General features: G+C 35.5%; 1 protein-coding gene across 4 annotated transcripts in view; it reads right to left on the minus strand.

Moving 5' to 3' along the window:
- The window catches only part of ZNHIT6 (zinc finger HIT-type containing 6), a 105,760-nt gene that overhangs the window by 54,900 nt on the left and 30,859 nt on the right, over positions 1-20,001 (minus strand). For 3 of the 4 annotated variants that reach the window (XM_027058705.2, XM_053214367.1, XM_015070390.3), the window contains exons 6-8: positions 17,312-17,380; positions 15,842-15,922; positions 14,384-14,461 (exon numbers count right to left, since the gene is read on the minus strand). In XM_027058705.2, coding sequence (XP_026914506.1) covers positions 14,384-14,461; positions 15,842-15,922; positions 17,312-17,380 — 228 coding nt within the window. Of the gene's footprint in view, positions 1-1,280; positions 1,454-14,383; positions 14,462-15,841; positions 15,923-17,311; positions 17,381-20,001 lie in introns of all 4 variants that reach the window. The other variant, XR_008295018.1, reaches the window with a different exon arrangement.

The following is a 20,001-nucleotide window of genomic DNA, read 5'->3' on the forward strand; positions in this document are numbered from 1 at the left end:
TGGGTTTGGGTCTAACACTTGAATTCCAGTCCTGGCACCATCACTTACTGCTCTGTGATTCTGGACAAGTTACTTTACTTCTTTGACCCCCAGTTTCCACACTTGAAAACTGTTAGCTCACTTAAGCCATAAACAAAACTTTATATTTATATTTACCTAAAATAAAACACATTCTGATGGAAACTAAAGTTCAGAACAGTTTTTCTGAGTAACAAAGAATGGCACTTATTCTGTAAGCACAGAAACGCCTATTTCCCTTCTAATGCATTTTACATTTTAAACATAGCCTTACAACTTTCAAACCATTGTTTTAGATCGCATTTACTTCCAGGAGGCTAAAAGTACTTTGAATGTTTCTATTTCTATTATCTTTAGGCAAGGTGTAGAGTCCAGCTTGGCACTGCCTATAACATTCAGTCTTTAGCTCTTTTGCAAGCCATTAAGCTATTGAATCCTAAGGGACAGCTTTATCATTTTGAAATCTTCTCAAACTCTGGAGTTCCCATTAGTAGAACGGCTCTGCTACCATAAGACAAACTACTTAGGTTTGGAAGGATTAAGACACCAACATTTGTCTTTTTTTTTTCTTACCCTTAGGGACTCTCTGAGACATTTCCTCTTGTTATTTCACTTGCTTACCCTCACAGGCCTGGTAGCTGACCCTATACAGGCAGCTTCACAGGGGCACTATAAGGCCAGCATGGCTCAGTAGGCTAAACAGGTGTTACAGTGATTGACATTATATAAATAAAAGTTGTCTTGATATTCAAGGGTATGCTTTTAATCCTGGCTCTGTTACTAACTTTCAAAGAAACTGGTCAAGTTCTCAAACTTCTTCCTCCACTTTATCTACAAATTAGGATTAAAAAACAATTTCTCATAACTCAAAAGGAGACAGAATTTAAAAAAAAAGTTCTAAACCATTTTATTTCCCATCTGATCACTGACACACCTTACATCATCTCCCTTTCTCCTCCTACAAAATACTGAAACTAAGCATGAATACTCTCCAAATTTAACAATCTCCTAGTAGTGCCTAAGTGACAGACCTTTTTCCACTAAAAAATAAAGTCACCGGATGAGGTGACCACCAAGATGACTCCAGCTTTATAATTCTGCAAGTGTAGACATATGCCTCCTCATTCAGAAAGCTCAATAGTTCAGAACTGCAGTGGTAAATGATTCTAGTCTATCCATGGTATGACAGCTATGGGATGCGGTAAAATAAAGTGACCAATTACACATTTTAAAACTTAAGGAGGGTCTTACAAGGCTCTTACTTGTTCTAGATGCCATTTGTTCAGTCTTTTCTGATCCTTACTGGAAGCTCAATTACTTTTAAATCCAGAGGCTTGGGCTCCAATCCTAAGATCCTTAAGGCTCTTAAGGTCCTTAAGATCTGTGACTCCTTAAGGATGCTCAGCTTTCTTCATCAGTATGATGGAAAAGTTATCTAGCTTGTAAAGATTAAATAAGTGAATTTAACAGCTGAAAATGTTTCTAAAGTGGAACTTGCCCAAACTAGTATCAGTAATAACTTTTTATACTCCACAAAGATTTTATATAGCACCTCTAGCAGGGATATGACACATTTAGGAATTATGTTCATGATCTATGACAAGACTAGTTAGTAGGAGAAGTATGAACTTGTAGAGACAAACAGACCCAAGTCCAAATTCAGGCTTTGTAAGTATAAACTGGTTTCTTTATGTAGGTCAATTTCTCAGAGCTTATTAAGCTTACTATCTTGTAGATAGGATACATACTATTACAATTAGTAATACATGTGGAAACGCTGTAAGCACTTATTCATCAATTAATTCCTCAAATATTTATTGTTTACCACATACAGGTAGTCTGCTAGATAACAAAAGGTCATAGAAATAAAACCCAGTTTGTTGAGGGCACCAAAGAAACAATTATCACATTTCATTGGGACAAGTGTCATGATAGAAATCTAAAGCTAAGCAGACACTCAAAAAAACATTCTTTGTTCCTTATCCACCTGAAGATGCTCTTACAGGCTGCACAGTGCCTTTGATATCTAGGCACTTCATTTGCTAACCCTAGCTACCCATTTTTATCTGGTTCTTAAAATCCCTCCTCCTTCAGGGATTTTTTTCCTAATTAACACAGGGAATTTTAATTAGCCTTACTCTTGTTAACAAGACATATTTCATCTGGTACTAAGTTGAATGTAAGAGTATGAGTAGTACAGACTCTTAATCTTCAATTTTTATTAGGAAGTAACACTTTGCAAAATATGGTGACCAGCTTCTTCAGAGAAACTTTTGTTAAAGGTTAAATAGTTCATGAATTAACTATACCACAGAATTATATTACTTTAGAGTTGGCAAGAACTGACTCCGGTTTTTTTTTTGTTTTTTTTTCCTTTGGTCTTTCAGCTAAGGGCAATGAAGCCCTGAGAAATTAAGTATCTTGCAGAGGGTCACATACGGAAATGCATAAAGCAGATCTTGAGTTCCTTCACTCTACTGTTTGCTTGTTCATTTATTTGTCACTCAATACCTATTTACTGAGGGTCTGCCATATACCAGATACTGTTCAAGGCACTGGGAAAATAGTGGTGAACTATTAGGTATTCACTCGAGGTGAAGGATGAAGGCTTCCCAGGAAGAAAGTAATGTACAAGGTAGAGTCAGGAATAAGCTGGGTGTCCACAGGACTGAGTGGAGAACAGATATGGGAATATATATAGAATTCATAGTTTTGGTACTTACAAAAAAAATTAGGCACCTGGGTGGCTCAGTCAGTTGAGCGTCCAACTCTTGATTTTGGCTCAGGTCATGATCCCAGGGTCATGGGATCAAGCCCTGCATTGGGCTCTGCACGGAACTTATAGCTTGCTTAAGATTCCTCTCTCCCGCTGCCCCTCTCCCTGGCTCGCTTTCACTCTCTCTCTCTCAAAATAAAATAAATTTTTAAAAATTTTAAAAAAGGAGGGAGAGGTTTGGTTAGAGGGGAGGCTGAAGCTCTTTGGCTAATATGAAATATCTGAAATCACCTAGAAATTTCAACTAATCAAGTTATTCCCTCCGAAGAGTATATAAAGTTGGTTACCAATTACCATATAACTAGAATGTATAAATTTAGATTAACACTGAGAATTAAAATATACTTCCAAAGCTTTTAGAGAAAATTCTCATTTTATGTTTCACATAATTCCCATAATTCTTCAACAATCAATACAGTATATATTTGAAATGAGATCATCACTATGGAAACTGCAGACTTACAATCTGCTAAGAACTGACCATCATATCACTTTGGATCTACTCTTCAGTACAACCTCTCAAATTAAAATTCTCAGGGTCAGAGCTACTGAAACTTGGATAGCTGTGCTTGCATCTGTCCTGTAAACACTAACCCAGCTGTGGCAACTAGGTAAGCATCAGCTTTCCTACAGCTAACTACAGTTCTTACCATAAAACTGCTTCAAGCAGGATGCCACACAAAGCCCACGGGACATATCTTCTCTGATAAAAATATTTAGTGCTCTATGTATTTCCTTTATTATGTATGGACATTCTTCAGGTTGATTCTAACACTTTCTAGTCTTCAAATGATCTCTTGCTTCCTTTGTTCTCGAGTCTATATCCAAACTGTGACCAAAGGTTAATACCATTTTGAGCACATACTCATCTTGATCATGACTCTATGAAAAATAATCAACAATCCCAGAAAGGTGTAACAAAGAACTGGGGTGGTTTTACATAATCTGAGAACATGGATTATGTCCATTTATGGCATGTGCTATATTGCAGAGAACATACCAATGCACTGGAGATAAGCAGGCCTAGGTTTGGATTTAGGTATCACCATTTGGTGGTTACAAAGCTGCAGGCAGCACTCTCTGTAAAATTATAATATGTGTAAAATCTATAATGCATGAATAACATAATGTATACGTATAATGTATACAAAATGCTTACCAAAGCACTAAAAAACAGTAGGAGGCACTCATTAAGAGGTTGTTAGTAATACTATGCTTCCTAAAGATGTCTTTTTGCCTCTAGATTTAACCTTGATTTTAACTCACCCTTGCAGCAAACATTTTTTTGTGTTTGGGAAAACTTATTCAGGATCTTCACACTTTTTTGCTTATATTATGAACTAAAATAGTTTTGGAAAACAAGGATACTTTTTTATATTTTTAAATAGACATCTAAAATTTCATTTAAAATCTTTATTCACAAGTTTAAATAAAAGAACAGAATTTATCGTGTGGTGGAAAAACTGATGATTTAAAATGAAAATGTTACATCACTCCTAAGTAAATTCACTCGAATCGAAATATCATAGCAATGTGATATCAGTATCATCCATTTAAAAGATAATATGAACAAGTTCTTCCTCAACAGTCAGATCTTATATGGTTTCTTCTCCTTGAACTTGTATTTCCACTCCAGTTCTCCAAAGAATTTTATCCTGAATAATACATTTGTGTTTAAAAATCTTTTATTGATTACCCATTCATACTTTTCTGTATCAAAAATGTGTATGTAAGCTAAAAATTTAATTTTATTACCTGTGACTTTAATGCTTTAAATGTTACAATTTCTTCTGGATGGAGTAATTTTTGACAATTAGTATAAAATTGGTCAAAACACAAACATACAACAATTGAAGTAAAATTTTACTGGAAATGCATCTCTTAATGTGATGGGCAAGCATGGATGACGGCGTCTTCTACTACATGCAAATTTGTTTACTACTGATTCTTAGATTAAGTAATTTACCCCACTTGTCTCTGCAGTACTCATTAATAGAATTGCATTTGAAAAGGAAAAGGAAAAAATTTAAGTGATCTCATCTAGAGAGCCCGCTGCTGTTATTTACTAACATCACAGTTACTTTCAAGGGATCTAACTAAAAGGCAGCAACGGAGCCTGCAATTTTCACAGGACATCTGAAAGCAGCTGATGCTGTTCTCAGACATGCTGGAATCCCTTTAATGTTCTCTGATAATGTATTTAATTCTGTGCCATTATTCTCAAAATAATGTTAACTTCCAAGATCTTCAGTTTTCTAACAGCAGGACATTTTTAAAAATCCCAGCTTTTAACCACATACTATAAATTTCTTATGTAGAGTATCTTCAAAGTACATTTCCCAATTATTTTCTGTAAGCCTGAAATAAGATAATTTAATTTTCTACTTCTGGTTCAATTAAGCAAAGGATAAAGATTAATATGTTTAAAGATGTCAGAATCTGATTTCAATAAATCCAACTTAAAATCAAATTACTTATTTCTTCATACAGCTTCAATAATCCAACTGAATAAACACTTACCAAATGCTTATTATACAGAAAATATGCTAGATACTGTATGGGAACCAAAACGTCCTCAAGGAGTTTACACCCTTGCCAGTGTTTCTCGAAGTATGATCACAGGCATAACTTAAGAGGCAGAGGATGTAAAAAAAAAAAAAAAAAAAAAAAAATGCCGGTTTCTGGGTCCTATGTGAGACTGACTAAACCAGAGGCTCCAGAGGCTATGAGGGTAGGCTGGAAATTCATATTTCCAACAACTGTCTCAAATGATTATGATGAACACTGAAATGTGAGAAGCACTGTTCTGAGAAAAGAAGAAATACAGGTTAAATGCTCAGCTGGGGAAATGTTTATGGTAAGAAGGGACACTGGCTAATAGGGATATGGGCCAGGTGGAAAGCAAGGAGGGATGTGGCAGGGCTCTGAGGAGATTTGGGCAAGAGACCAGGCTCTTAGAATCAACTAAGGCTGAGAGGTGGTATCCTGCAGACAGAGTTGAGAATCTAAGAAGTCAGAATCTGAGTGAGTTACATGAACTGGACATCAGGTCTGCTCTCAGGTAGAAAAGGTCTTTGCTTTCTGGGAATTGCGTGTTAGTAAAAGAGGTCAGGTGGATCTCATTTGAGGCCTTCACACAGGCAAAACCAATTTCTCTAAAGTGACACACAAAAAAGAATCCTACCTCTTTAACTTCACTGTAAATGATTTTTAAAACATTTCATGTTACAGATCCAAAGAAAGTAATCTTAGTTTTTATTTAAAAAACATCCTCTCAGCCTGGAAATAAAATCATCCAAGAAAAAGAACTCATACTTTTGCTGGTTGCTTTTCAAAAAAAAAAAAAGGAAGAAAGAAAGAAAAAGGTGTTCCAAAAATTATTAAATACAACCAGTACACTATGAAACAACAGAAGCTGTGCATGTACAATAGGGTAGTATCCCCAAGAAGAGTAACAATCTTCTGTGATGTTCATTAAGTCAAAACTTAAATAATACTTTAGTTTGGCTTGGGTTTAAAATCTAAAGTCTCGACTTCATGTGCCAATCTTTGGAAGCAGAGTGATGGCAATTGGGGTGTGCTTCCATAAAAATAGGACAAGTCTGGAGTGTCTATGTAAAATGTCCAGGCCTTTCCAGGTACCTGTTATGCCTGGTACATTTACTATAGAACTAAATGCATATCTACTGTAGCATTTACCACATATCTACTTTCTCTCCTAGACTGTGAGCTCCTTGAGGGCTAGTCTTTTAGAGGCCTGTGTATCATACTGTGCCGGCACATGGAAGGGACTCGAGGATACTTTAGGTCAAGTTCATTTATCAAAAAGCCTGTCTTCTGAGCAGGTACTGCTTTCTCAGAAGGAACTTTAAATTACACTGGGAGTTATTATAATCTCTTTTTCTGTTGCTCTCATTTTACATATTGAGAATTGAAGCCCTCAGCTAACTAAATGATATTGTCACAAATGACCAATAAAAATCCTTTAGAGCAGAGATTGGAAAACTATGGTCAGCAGGTCAAATCCAGCCCACTGTCTGTTTTTTGTGCACAAAGTCTTACTGGAACACAAGCCATACCATTGATTTATGTATTATCTATAGCTGTTTATGGGCTATAATAGCAGAGTTGACAATTATGACAGTATGGCCCACCATGCCAAAAACATTTACTCTTTGGCCATTTCAGAAAAAGTTGTCTCAGTCCTCCTTTTGGGTATTAAAATGGTAGCAACATCTAGCAAATAGAAGCACACATATATTTAAGTGAATTAACACACTACTTATTAAGAAAATTTACACTGAATTCATACTATAGGAAAGTCACTGACTCAGCACTGCAGGAAATGTGAACAGGAAGATGCCTGATATAGTCACTGTCTTCAAAAGAATGTATCATTGAATAGGATAAACTGTATTGGGAAAAAAAAAAACCATGATTGCAGGAAACTATGAGAAGCACAACATATTTTTTGAGGCTTAAAGGATAAGGAAATCACATCTAGTTGGTGGGAAAGGATAGGCTCCGCTGCAGATACGGATACAGTCAACCCAGAAAAATGGAGAAGAGAGAACATAGAGAAGACTCGTTATAGAGGCAACCATGTAAAACAGGGTGGCAAGGAAAAAGTAAAAGATGGCTCTAAGGTCTTATGTCTCATATACTGCAAGAGTGACAGTGCCAGTAACACAGAGTAAGTATCAACATTTGCTGACTGCTTACCAGATGCCAGGAACATAACCCATTTAATATATATTTCACACACACACACACACACACACACACACACACACACACACACACAGAAAAAACAGATGTGGTGTGATGAGGTCTAAACAGTTTAAGATGTAATGAGATATGTAGGTGAAGACAGATATAAACCAGGATTTGGAGTTTGGGAGAAAGGTTGAAAATGTATCTAGATGTGGGAGTGACTGTACAGAAATAACAGTTGATAACACCATAAGTATACAAGTTCCTCAAACCTCATATTCTTTCAATATCCAATTTATGTTAAAGAAATATAAACTAGCATGATTAGGTATCTGCCCCCATGTGGCTAATGGTGAGTGGCCTGTTGGGAGTATAGCTAATATTGAACTTAGGCTACTTCCCACAAGTTTAAGAAATACCAAATGGCTGAAACAAGCCATTATTTTAAAAATAAAAGTACTGTATAACATATAGTCAACTGCTAGCTACATAGAACTTTTTGTTTTAAACAGATTTCCTCCTTTTTCTAAGGAAGTAATCTCTAGGATTAAAACAATAATAAAAACTCTTATATTGAGTCAATTCTAAAAGATGTTGACCTGAATGCTGCAACTCCTAATACCTGAATAATATGTATTTACTGAGAATGATTGGCTATGTGCCAGGTGCTGTGCTAAGCAGCTAACATCTCAAAGTAATCTTCACAACAATGCAATATCATTTCTGCCTTGATCCCCACTTTCAGGTGGGAAAAGTGGCTTAGGAACTTTCTAAGGTTTGTACCAAATTTATAACATTATTTCGACTTTACAGAATATCTACTTTGATGTAGGTTTTTGGATAAAAACAAAAACGTTATTTTGGAACATCTCTTAATTTGGGCTAGGTTTGAGAAGCAGTGTTCTAATAAACTTAAGTGTTTGCAGTGGTGAGACTTTTGGTTTACAGTCTAGTCTGGAACGTCTTAAAGTAAAATCAGGTCTACTTCTCCACAGATTATGTATTCTGAAAGGATAGTATTACTATTTCTTACTGGAATATGTATACTCTTACTATGAATAGATACTAAGAACAAATGAACAGTATAAAACGACCATTCTTTTTGCAAATAATGTTCCAAAAAACAATGCCACTTCTACTTAAAACTCAATGTGCCCTAAGCCTCTCCAGGCCCTATACTTCCATCCCTCCAGAAACAGATCCATGCCAGGAACCTCAGTTAGTCACCTTTGCTTCGTGTTTGTGTTCCCCCACTACTGTAGAACTGTACCCAATTCATTCTTGTATCAACCTCAAGTTTTATTTCTATGCCTAGAAGATTAAATGTGCTTAATTAATGGTTTCTGAGTAAATTTGGAAAGAATTATCCCATAACAGCTTAAACCACACCTTTATCAAAACTAGAACCTTATATAAACATCAAAGCACAAAGTAAACATAAAGAAAGTGTAGCTGAACTTCTTTATGGAAAAATGGTTCGATTAATAAGTAAAATACAAAAAATAGATTTGGAAAATTGCAACTGAATGAACAGTATCACACTTCGGAGTCTTCAAAATTCTTCAGTCCATAATAGCATAAGTGAGCAGCAATACAATGGCTGCCCCTGAAAGTACCTGGCATTACCAACATAGGCTTTTCTATTTCAAAACCACTCATTTACTTTCTGGGCTGGTTAAGAGGAGAAAAAGAGGCCTTGCTAATAACACAAGCACCTTACATGAATTCTCTTCCACTGGGAATGTAAGCTCCCGGGGACAGGAATGGTTCTCCTTACTGCCATCACCCCAATGTCTAGAATGATACCTGGACCACAGTGAGTATCACAAAGTGTTTGCAAGAGAATGAATACATGAATTTACTTAAGAAGCCACATTAGCTTTTATAAGAAAACACAAATCCAAACCTTGTGTATTCTGGAAAGAAAACTCTCAAATACATCAGCAGCAAATTCCTTAGGGTTAGACTTGCATTCTATAATCCCCTAAATCTAAAAATAAAAGTCATGTATGGCAATGCTAAAAACTGGGAAACGTTTAAGACTGCTCTAGCTCATCAGGTATATATATCATGAGACAACTGTTATAAACCCTCCAAGAATGTAAAACACAACCAGTGGAAACTGGCAACATCAAGTATTTGGTTAAAAAGACTTTACTCTGGAGTCACTGGAATGCTGTAAATCGTAGGATACATTTAAAATCAACAGCCACAAGGAAACTACATGCTTCTGCCTTGTAAGTACTTTTTAGGAAATAATAAAATCCTATTTTAGCATGCTTATCTTATATCAGAAGTTTAACATTTAAAAACCTATAATAATCTTACTTAGATGTTCTCTGAATGTACTTTCCTTTAATGATAGAAGTATAATTATACATCTAAGTGTACAGCCTATCAATGACTGCATTATCTGAAAAATACTGTGGTTACATTTTTTTTTTTTTTTAATTTGAGACAGAGTGAGGGAGCAGGGGAGAAGGGCAGAGGGAAAGAGAAATCTTTTTGTTAATGTTTATTTTGAGAAAGAGAGAGAGAGAGAGAGCATGAGCAGGGAAGGGGCAGAAAGAGAGGGAGAGAGAGCATGAGCAGGGAAGGGGCAGAAAGAGAGGGAGAGAGAGAATCCCAAGCAGGCTCCATGTGCAGAGCCCAATGCAGGGCTCAATCTCACGACCATGAGATCAGGACCTGAGCCAATATCAAGAGTCAGACGCTTAACCAACTGAGCCACCCAGGCACCCTAAGAGAGAAGCAGGCTTCACGCTCAGTGCTGAGCCTGATGTGGGGCTTGATTCCATGACCCTGAGATCACAACCTGAGCCAAATTAAGAGTTGGATGCTCAACCGACTGAGCCACCCAAGCACCCCTAAATATCTTTAGTTAAAAATATCAAATGACTAAATGTCTATCAACTGACGAACGGATAAAGATGTGGTTTATACATACAATGGAATACTACTTGGCAATGAGAAAGAAGGAAATCTGGCCATTTGCAGCAACGTGGATAGAACTGGAGGGTATTATGCTAAGTGAAATAAGTCAGGCAGAGAAAGACAGAAACCATATGTTTTCACTCACAGGTGGATCCTGAGAAACTTAACAGAAGATCGTGGGGGAGGGGAAGGGGAAAAAAAAAGTTACAGAGAGGGAGGGAGGCAAACCATAACAGACTCTTAAATACTGAGACAAACTGAGGGTTGACGGGGAGTGGGGGAGAGGGGAAAGTGGGTGATGGGCACTGAGGAGGGCGCCTGTTGGGATGAACACTGGGTGTTGTATGGAAACCAATTTGACAATACATTATATTTAATATAAAAAAAATCAAATGAGGGGTGCCTGGGTGGCTCAGTTGGTTAAGCATCCAACTCTTGGTTTTAGCTCAGGTCATGATCTCAGTTTTGTGAGTTCGAGCCCCATGTCAGGCTTTGCATTCAGTGTGGAGCCTACTTTGGATTCTCTCTCCCTCTCTCTCTCTGCCCCTCCCTCACTTGCACTGTCTTTGTCCCTCTCAAAATAAATAAGTAAATTTTTAAAAAATCAAATGAAAATCTATTTCTAAATGTATCCTCATAGCATCTAATTTCATTACTCATGATTAGAAAATACTTGAAAACTGGGAAGTTTTATAGAAATTAGGATAACTATATCATGAAGCGGACTTAATCAGAAATACATGGTGTACCTTATCCCAACTTAGGATAAAAACTCCTTCACTGGAGTTTGAGATTATGATTGCCATAAAATAATGCCATCACTTTTCAAAGTGAAATAAAGTAGCAATTTTTATTTTATTTTTTATAAATTTTTAAAAAATGTTTATTTTTGAGACAGAAAGAGCATGAGTGGGGGAGGGGCAGAGAGAAAGGGAGACACAGAATCCAAAGTAGGCTCCAGGCTGTCAGCACAGAGCCTGACGTGGGGCTTGAACTCACGAACTGTGAGATCATGACCAGAGCTGAAGTCAGACGCCTAACCAACTGAGGCACCTAGGCACCCCTAAAGTGGCAATTTTTAAATCCATAACCTTCCCATCCTTTGATGCTTTTATAGATCACTGAGTTCAAATAAACAACTCAAGTGGGGAAATCTGAATGGTAAGTTTTCTATATAGATAAGATAAAGTAAAAATACTTATCATGTTATTCAGATTAGCTCAGGTTTAATATCAAAATAGCTAATTCTAGGTATTCCTTGAAGTTAACACTCAACTTTTACTTTATTAAGCTATCAAAGGAATGATAGTCCCTTTGGGGACTAAGGTTAACCCAAGGCCCAACTTTGGTCCTCCCTGGGTTCCTAAAGAAGGTATAAAATAAGAGAAAATAAAGGACCTTGAAAATGAAGCACAAAGAAATTGAGTGTCTAGAATTAGGTCATCTGACCTTCAATTCAGCGTACTTCTTTGATGTTTCTTTGGGTTCAGGTTTGCCCTCTTTGTTAAAATAAACCTTAGCAATCTGACTGGCATTTCCCCGTGCTCTGGTTCTCTTGTGCATCCTGATTTCTTTCTAATACAACTGCACGTAATGGTTTCCCCAGCTGCTTCCCTCTGGACCATGTCATGCTATAGGCATTTCTGCCACTCTCCTGGAAGAGCCTGGTCTACTGGGATATGCTGAGATCCCCATCTGGAGATCTCCATCCTCCTTGCCTCTTCAAGCATTTGGAGTTACACATTTTCAAGTTAAAAATGAATGCTATCGAGGCCCAAGCAGTCTGCCCTGTATTATAAACTTTAAAATGCTCAGTATTCTACCTTTTAACACATACAATCTTGGCTTCCTTGAATTTTGGAGGAAGAAGATACTATGCCCAAGAGTCAAGTTTGACTGGCTTAGTGAGCTGGCACATTTCTTCACTGGCCACTCCCCAGTTTGCCTTGACTTAAAAGGAAATATAGCAAACCTTCTCTTTCAGGTAATGGAGGAAAACAACAAAGAAACAGAACAAAAACCATTAATAAACTAAAACAAAAGAAAAAGAGAACCCCAAACCTTTTGTTCTTAGCAATTGTACCAAAATGATTTGGGTTGTTTTCCTTAGCTTTGGTAAAGAAGTTTAATTATTTGCCTAACAGATTAGGTAAATAAGGTGACCATAGTCAAGTTGATGCATGCTTATTAACTAAGAAAACAAACAATTCCATTCATGTAGCCATTAAAATAGTAGCCAATGGCTACTATTTATAATTATTCAAGGTCAGATAAGTACAACAAAAAAAATGATGAGGCAATCATTTTGATGGATAGCACTACTACTGTCTCCCTTCTACAATCCTTCTGGAGCCATTTACATGTTATCCCCACACTGGCAGTCTATGACAAGGAGGTGGCAAATGCTCAGAGTGCTGCAGAAGTGTTAGAATGTTGGACACGTCACCAGGTTGTCAGGAGAGTTGGGAGAGTATATATTAGTTCCACAGCCTAGAGAAGATGAGATGAGACCACTATCCAAAAAGTGATTTCATTTTTCATAAAAACCCTCAGAGGTGTTTTCTTAACAGGCTTATGAGACTGAAGCCATAGTATACTCAATAAGAATGCACCAAGGTATGAAATAGGAGTAACATTTACATGAATTAAGTAAGAAAAATATGGTAAATGTTAAGAAAGGGACTGAATCTGAATGAGGTAAGAGACAATAAAAGAAGGAAAAAATATTTAATGATTGACTGGAGGTAAATTCCAAGGGAACAATGTAAATGGTTTTGTTTAAACATGAATTTGTATGAAACTGACTTTAAAACTTTGCTAAGCAAAACTGAAAGAACGCACCTTTTACATCAGTATTTCTGACTAATTACATAAGCGTTTGATTACCAATTTCAAAAATACTGATTTTGATTAACATGGATGTTGTAACTCTAGATAGCTATCTCTGCAAAACCCACAAAACTTTCCATCCTTTCCTCATCTGAGACCTTAAATCTTTAGGGGGAAGGAAGGGAGTAAAACATGAACTGCATGTAAATATACTACATGAACAAGTCTAGGGAAGACACACCTGGGTAGCTCAGTCAGTTAAGCAGCTGACCGACTCTTGGCTCAGGTCATGATCTCACAGTTTCATGAGATCCAGCTCCACGTAGGACTGAACGCTGATGGCGCGGAGACCGCTTGGGATTTTCTCTCTGCCCCTCCCCTGTTTGCTCTCATTCTCTTTTTTTTCCTCTCAAAATAAACTCTAAAAAAAAAAAAAAAAAAACCCAAAGTAAAACAAAAACCAAAAAACAAAAAACCCAAAAAACAAAAACAAAAAAAACTTCCTCAAATAATACAGTTTGTTAGAACCCAGCTCTCCTTACATTTCTCTGCAGTGTTTTTTCCATTGCAATACATGCAATGCTCAGTTGATCCCATAAATGTTTGTATTCCCAAAGGCAAAAACTTGAACACTAGAACTGTTGTAGAGAATACTTCTTGAAATAAGTTAAAATGGGATTTAAGAATTTCTTAATTGTACATAATGCTATTTTAAAATATTTTAACCAAAATAATTGTTTTTAATGTTTATTTTTGAGGGAGAAAGAGAGAGAGAGGGCCTGAGTCGGGGAAGGGCAGGGAGAGAGGGAGACACAAAATCCGAAATAGGCTCCACGCTCTGAGCTGTCAGGACAGAGTTCAACGCAGGGCTCGAACCCATGAGCCATGAGATCATGACCTGAGCCAAAGGTGGACGCTTAACTGAATGAGTCACCCAGGCACCCCTAACCAAAGTAATTTTCAACTGAATTTATCCTGTAAGTCTGATTATTTTTAAATTTTAATTTGAAAGTCATACTGGTATAATAACTAGCTACTTGAGCTAATCAAGCTACTTAATTACATTTTAGAATTTGAAAATATTTAAAGAAACGGGGAGGGAAATAATTTTACCTTACTAAATTTTGCTGCATATATTCAACCTTCATTAAAATTTGGACCCCAGTCTGAGAGCGAATGTAGGCTTTCAACCTGAAATAAAAATGTCATATTGAAGGAAGCAAAACTGATTTTTAATATGTTTCAAGACAGTATCTACAGATTAAACATTTATGAGTAGCTAACAATACTTAAAATTCAACTAGCCAAGCACAGAAAAGGGGTTAAAGATATTTTCTAGCCAAGGATCTGAATTTTAAAATATTACCTTTCTTCTCTCTGTACAATATGTTAATTTCAAAAAAAAAAAAAAATATTTCAGTAAATTAAGTTAATCTTGCTATTTTATTTATTTTTTTAAAAATGTACCCAATTTAGTGACAGGTACTTTGTCTTACTGCCAAACATATGACCAATGATGACAACTGGATTACCAATAATAAGAAGGAAAGAAATACAACTATTATACATATTCCAAAGACACTGCTTGATATGGGACATGATTCTGGTTCAGTCTGGGTACAACCTTTCATTGGCACTAGAACATGAGATTTAATTAGAATTGGGTCAGACATTTTAGAATCCACTCAGTTTAAAATTTAAACACTAGGTTACTCTGGAACCAAAATAAGCAGGTATCATCCAGAGAAAAGAAAGTCAACTGGGTTCCTGCTCAGGAAAACTAATCCACATTCTAATAAGAGTTTCCTATTTTGAGTGCTGCCTACTGTGTGTTAGACCCTGTATAGTAACTATATACATATGCCTTTTTTTTTTTTTAAGCTTCAAATAACCTTATCTAGTAGAGAAAATTAAGGTCTGGAACTTAGGTAACTTATTCCTGATCACAAAGCTGAAAAGGGACAGAGCTGAGCTAGCTATTCTAGCCCATTTGTGTCCACGCTACACTTCTGGAGATGAGGCAGAGTGTATCTTAATTAGTTTTATGAAGACCTGGCTGAAACAGAATTTTCCTGTCTTTTATAAGGGTTACTTGGAAACTCTTAATTTCAGAGTTTTTGACTCAATTTTAAAGAAGTTTGATTTAAGGGTTAAGAGTGCAGACTCTGATTCCACACTGGCTGGGTTTAAATCCCAGCTTCCCTGCTTATTTGCAGTATGAAGTCACTTAAGCACTTTAAGGTTCCCCATCTGTAAAATGGACATATTAGCAGTAATCTACCTTCAATGGTTATTGTGAGGATTAAATTAATTCATACATTTTTTATTATCTGCTTCAACGAGTATCTAGAAAACAGTGAATACTAAATGTTGAGAACTGTTTTTGTTACTATCCAAAAGCATCATCTGTGACTGAAAAAGCCTTGAATAAATACCAAGGAAATGACACAGAAAGTAAACTGCACTGGCATATCACAGTCTAATAGTGTCATGGCTTTACATAATATTCACATAACCGATACCTCAATATTTTTAGTAATTTCAGAAAATTACAAGATTTTTGAAACATACCTTTGACGAATTACAGGATCAGCCTTTTCAGGATCAATGTAAGGTTTTAGGATTTCATTAATAGTTTTATCATCTGGTACTCTTCCCAACAACAAAAAAACAAAAACAAAACTTATTATTTATAAGTTTCTACTAAAGGTGTTAACTCAGAATTACTAAATCTTGTGGCTTTTTTGTTTAAATAACTGAACACAGACCTTTTATTTTACTCTTGGCAAAATATAACATCCTTTTAAGCAAAAATTACTTAGGAAAAAAGCTCAAAAAGGCTTCTTGGACACACTTAACAAAGTCCTAAAAAGCAATATTTTGAGAAGCTCCCTATAAATCAATTATAAAAACATGAAGCCTCTTTTAACACACACCTGTGCTCAAAGATGGGAAGAATGAATTCAGGATGAAATATATTTGAAAGCTACAGAAATTAAAAATCTGAAAAAAGGTTTCAGATGATGCTAATTTCAGTGCATGTTCAAATTTATTCATTCTAAATCATAAGACCAGGGTAAAAATTGATACTACTGTCCCTGGAAATAACATATTTCAAGTTTTTCAACTTTCCTGTAAGTATGCACACTGTTTTGAACTATAAAGCTACAGAAACAAAATTAAGACACTGAATGTGTAGCTTTCCTCATTTATACATTTTCATATATACCAATGTGCTACATACCCCTATCTAAAAAATTGAAGTCCTTTCCCTGACTTTAGTCTGGCATACAACTTCAAATAAGGAAGTTCTTCACTAAAATTCATAGCACAGTTGCAAAGAGAGGACACTTAATGCAAAATGTGGATATATGCTCAGTATATTACTTAAAAAGGAACTGGAAAATTTTCCGAAGGAGCCAAATAGTACACAGTCATTAAAATTTTTAAATGACACTTAAAAATATGCAAATATGAAAATAGTAGGATAAAAAGTTGTTTATGCAAATTAATTCCAATTTTGAGTATACATATTTTGAGGGCTATACCACAATGTTAATAGCAGTAATCTTTGCATAGTAGAATTCTGGGTCATTTTTCATTTGTTCTACAACCACTCAACTTAAGAAATTGAAAGTTTTTAGCCCTCTTGTGTCTCCTTGCAGTTTTCTCCTTATGTCTGCTCCCCCTGCTGAAGGAAACACCATCATGATTTCCCTTAGAGTTTTACCAGCTCTGCAGATAGTTCTAAAGACTACACTGTTTTATATTTAGACTTAGAATCACACTCTATGCATTCTTCCTTCATTTGCTCTTCTCATTCAACATTATTTCTAAGATTCAACCATGTTGATGTAGCTGTAGTTGATTCATTTTTCAATAGTATTGAGCATTTCACTGAATCAAGATACCAACAACTGAGTTATCCATTCTACTACTGACATACATTTACTGATATCACATTTAAGTTAACAGTTTCTTTTAAATACAAAAACACAATAAAAACAAAGGAGTTCTTAATAAACATTGGTAGTACTGTACCTTTTTTCTATGTACACAGCTTGACTCTGAGGAAATTGGAGCTTCACATGCCAACAAAACTGCTGTTTTCTAAATGAAAAAAGAATCATATGAGGATCAAGGTAGATAATAAAAGTGTGCGCCCAAATCAAACCTCCTGAACTTTCATTTTCAGATAATAATTTGAAAAGTATTCTTAGAATTTAACGTATCTTTTCTACTATTTCTTCTAGGATTTCAGAGACTATGTTTTTTAAACAATATACTTGCAAGGATTTTTAAAAGGAAAGCAAAATTAAGTGCAGCAGTTCTGAATTACAAGGACTTTATATTCCTGAATTAGAAGGCAATTTGTCACAGTTCAGGGGCTTTTGAGATCAGTGTGCTACTACTTGAAGTTTACAAATAAATTTGCTCATGACCAAAAATAATGAGCTGATGTCTTTGCCTGACTAGTCTGGAAATTAGGTGAATCAAGTGTTGTCCAGTTGCGACCAGCTGGCTGCAGATACTTCTTAGCCATGAGTACGTGCATTCAGTAGCAAAACAGTAGACAAGTTGGTTGCTAAGCAGAATGCACTCTGAGCTAGAGTCCCTTTGCTTCCAGGTCGAAACTTTGGTTTGATACATGATCAACAGTAATAATTCACTAAATGTCTAATTTTGGAACGACCATGTTCTATTTAACATATCTAAGTTTGGTGACACTATATACCATTCCTTCTTTAAAAAAAGTTAATGTTAGAAATACTGAATCCAATACAGAAATTTAAATGTTTTCACTGTATGATGGCTTTTACATATTTTCATTATTTAGGAGAAATTTCTAACAACCCATTGTCAAGCAAAATGGCCAGCTTCACTTATAAATCTATCCTTTAGCAGCCTGGCTCCAAAATCTCAAATAGTTTTATTTTAACACAGTCTAGTAAAATATCTCCCACCAAACATTCATATGACTTAGTCAAATTTCTGTCAGAAGACAATAACCATAAAATCAAGTAAAAATCCTTCTATTAGGGTAAGTTATCACAGATCTGCTTATGGAAGTTTTCTTTAGTAACAAGACAGTTTTTGGCATTAGCTAGAAAACATATGCTTGCTTATGCTTACATTGAGAGTGCCACTTACCATATAAGAAAGTCATGTTAATATGTGTTTTTTTTGATAGAACAAAGGCATAAACACCCTTCACTAATTTAAAGACCAGATATCTAAAATCTCAGAGGAAGAAACCTTAAAAAAATCTGAATGCAAATGTAAGTTAATAGTTTTAAATAAACAATTCTTCTAAAAGAAAACACCCCTGCAATGTTCGTTATCTATGAAAGAGGCAGAGCATCATATCACCATCAAGAAACTCAGAGGCGATACCTGGGTGGCTCAGTCAGATGAGCAAGTGACTCTTAATTTCAGCTCAGGTCAGGATCTCACTGTTTCTAAGACTGAGCCCCTGCACTGAGCTCTGCGTTGACAGTGCAGAGCCAACTTGGAATTCTCTCTCTCCCCCCCCCCCCCCCCACCCTCTGCCCCTCTCCTGCTTGTGTGCGCTCTCTTTCAAAATAAACATTAAAAAAAAAAGGGACACTCAGAGATTCCACATTTCCTTGTAAGAAATTGACTTTTTAATCCTGATGTATAATATGGTTTCTTTCTAAATATATTTGTTTTTTCCATGTTAAGTTATAGGAGAAAAAAAGATTATGAACTTGTCATCTTGCAGAATTCTAAATCATATTAAGTTACCCCAATCATTGCTTGAGTAATTTCAAGAACCATTTATCTTTCTTAACACTCAGTAGACCCTAAATACCATCAGAAAGTACTTAACATTCCAAAAACAAAGGGAGAAAAGCCCTTGGAAATTATTTTGCTATAGTTAACTAGTTTTGATTGTAAGGAAGTCATTCACTACTATTTTATTACATACACATTGCTAAATTACTATAAAAAATCTTTCTATATTTGGCCTCAGTTCAAACATGAACAAATTTGAAAAGTACATTTACTTTTAAAAAATGTGATCTTGAAATATTTCAAAAACAAAGAAAAAGAAAGTATAAAGAACAATGTACCCATACTCAAGATTTAACCAACTTGCAAACTGCCATATTTATTCGAAATACTTTTTTAAGAAATAAAAGGTTATTGATATAGCTGATGATCCAACTTGCTACTGTTTCTTGATCTCCTTCCCTTCCCATTCATTATCAGAGGTAAGTACTATCCTGAGTTTGGGTGTGTATTCTTACCGTCCATGGTTTTATATTCTATACACACACACACACACACACATACATATTATACCTATAAACACTATAGTATTTTGTGTAATATTAACATTTACTTCAAACTTACCATACTCTAAATATCCTATGCCTTGCTTTTCATTTACATTATGCTTTAGGTTTATTTATAATATATGCAGATTAGTTCATTTTATGAAAAATGCCAAAATCTATTCATTCTCTACTGATAGACATTATGACTGCTTCCAATTTTTTACCATTTGTTCTTCCATATTAAATTATGGTAAAAATAATAATAATAATAAAAGACTATCCCTAGGGATGGGTCTATCATTTACCTCTACTAGTACAAAGGATTAAGTTAGCTTCATTGGAAAACTGTACTTTTTAACTCTAGGGTTAAAAGGCATTTGCAAACAGTAATTCAGAATAGAAGATTTAAGTGAACAAATGGACAAAGAG

Source organism: Acinonyx jubatus, chromosome C1 (assembly GCF_027475565.1).
Source record: "Acinonyx jubatus isolate Ajub_Pintada_27869175 chromosome C1, VMU_Ajub_asm_v1.0, whole genome shotgun sequence".
Taxonomy (NCBI): Eukaryota; Metazoa; Chordata; class Mammalia; order Carnivora; family Felidae; genus Acinonyx; species Acinonyx jubatus.